This window comes from Chionomys nivalis, chromosome 8 (assembly GCF_950005125.1).
Source record: "Chionomys nivalis chromosome 8, mChiNiv1.1, whole genome shotgun sequence".
Lineage (NCBI taxonomy): Eukaryota > Metazoa > Chordata > Mammalia > Rodentia > Cricetidae > Chionomys > Chionomys nivalis.
In genome coordinates, this window is record NC_080093.1 from 94624095 (window position 1) to 94626233 (window position 2139).

General features: G+C 48.2%; 1 protein-coding gene across 1 annotated transcript; it reads left to right on the top strand.

Annotated features, from left to right (window-relative positions):
- Positions 1-821: 821 nt before the first annotated feature.
- LOC130880233 (olfactory receptor 52P1-like) lies at positions 822-1769 on the top strand. Its single transcript, XM_057779175.1, has one exon. The coding sequence runs from the start codon at positions 822-824 to the stop codon at positions 1767-1769; it is 948 nt and encodes a 315-aa protein (XP_057635158.1).
- The last annotated feature ends 370 nt before the right edge of the window (positions 1770-2139 follow it).

Below are 2139 nucleotides of genomic sequence, written 5' to 3' on the forward strand. Positions count from 1 at the left end.
TTATATGTCAATGATCTCATCAAATCACTTATTATGACCCTCAACAAATCATTTGTTGAGACTAAATCAGCTTGACAGCTACTGCTACCCATTCTGCATCGCTTCACCTTGTTCTACCTACAGCTGCATAGGATACCTGACACAATTCCAGGATCTTACTAACTTGAGCCAGAACATCTTCTATCCACAGAGGCTACATGAGATGTAGTCCTTCATCTGTGCTTTGATATTTCTGGTCAAAGCTGAAGTTTCAGTCCTTATGCTTGAGTTGTGATAGACTTAGGAGCTTGGAATCCCGCCCCCCCCAAAAAAATGTCTTTACCGTCCATTTACCTCCTTCAATAATAATCTTCACATCTTGAAAAGGAACCATATCTGAAGCTCCCGTTACTCCAACTGACCCTGTGCTAACATCACCTGTGTGTTGTCACACAGCCAATGAATTTGAGGAAAACAGTACTAGAGAATTTCAAAGGTTCATAGGCAGAGACAACTATGTAAACATCTCTAGCTCTGAATTTACTGTGTGGTGATTCTATAGCCATGCCCTCTAGCCCCACCCCACAGACCAGACATTATTAAATCACACAGAAGTGAGAAGGGTGTCCTTTGAACCTTGCTGATACTAACTCATCTCCTGTTTTGTTATTTCCCAGGGCCCTACAAATCTTCTCATCCCAGATGCTTTTTTGTAGAGTCTTGACTCAAATGTTTCTGCTGCCATTCAGCTAGAGCAGAAAGATGATCTTATCTCTTAAGGCTTCGTAGAGCTTAGGACAAAGCAGTGAGATCTTCCATACATACTGGTCTTCGGCCTGACCATGCAATACACAAACCACAGCCATCAGAACCCAAGCTCCTTCCTACTTATGGGAATTCCTGGCCTGGAGTCATCCCACTTCTGGATTGCATTTCCTTTCTGCTCCATGTATGCCCTGGCAGTGCTTGGCAACATGGCGGTCCTGCTGGTGGTGCACTCTGAGCCGTCACTGCACCAACCTATGTACCTGTTCCTGTGCATGCTGTCCACCATTGACCTGGTGCTCTGCACCTCCACTGTGCCCAAGCTCCTTGCACTCTTTTGGGCAAATGCTGCTGAGATTGCCTTTGGGGCCTGTGCTGCCCAAATGTTCTTTATCCATGGCTTCTCAGCTGTAGAGTCTGGGATCTTGCTATCAATGGCCTTTGACCGCTACTTGGCCATCTGTCGGCCGCTGCACTATGGATCATTGCTGTCCCTAGAGTCAGTGAGCAAGTTAGGGGCTGTTGCTCTGCTTCGTGGCTTAGGGCTCATGACCCCACTTACTTGCCTACTGGCAAGGCTGAGCTACTGTGGCCGAGTGGTGGCACACTCCTACTGTGAGCACATGGCTGTGGTGAAGCTGGCTTGTGGCGGCACACAACCAAACAATATATATGGCATCACGGCAGCCACACTAGTAGTAGGAACTGACTCCATTTGTATTGCCGTATCCTATGCGCTCATCCTCCGGGCTGTGCTGGGCCTCTCCTCCAAAGAGGCCAGAGCTAAGACCTTTGGCACGTGTGGCTCCCACCTGGGTGTCATCCTTCTCTTCTACACGCCAGGGCTCTTCTCATTCTATACACAGCGCTTTGGCCAGCATGTGCCCAAGCATGTCCACATCCTCCTGGCTGACCTCTACCTGGTTGTGCCACCCATGCTCAACCCCATCATCTATGGGATGAAAACCAAGCAGATCAGAGACGGAGCATTCCGACTACTGAAGAGGGGTCCTGTTCAGTCATAATGCTTCAACCCCACCCCAGACCCAGCCGCCAACATGATGGAAAGCAGAAGCCCACACTCAATGGCATCGTTATTTTAATGTGCAGATCGCATATGTGGAGGAGGAATCATTCACTGCTTGCTACTTGTGATGGAGATGGGGTCACAATGCTCAGGAAGATTTGGCTACAGGAAGAACAGCTTCCAAACTGATAGTGGTTTCCCCGGAAATCCCACTGTCTACAATCTCTCCTCTCTTCCAAAGGATGCTGATTAAGTGGGAGAAATGTGGCTCCTGACCCGAGAACAATACTTCCCGCCTGCAGGTTGCTATTCCTTTTTATTGCTGACAAATACTAGATTTTGCAAAGCCACCACAGTTTGACTCTCTG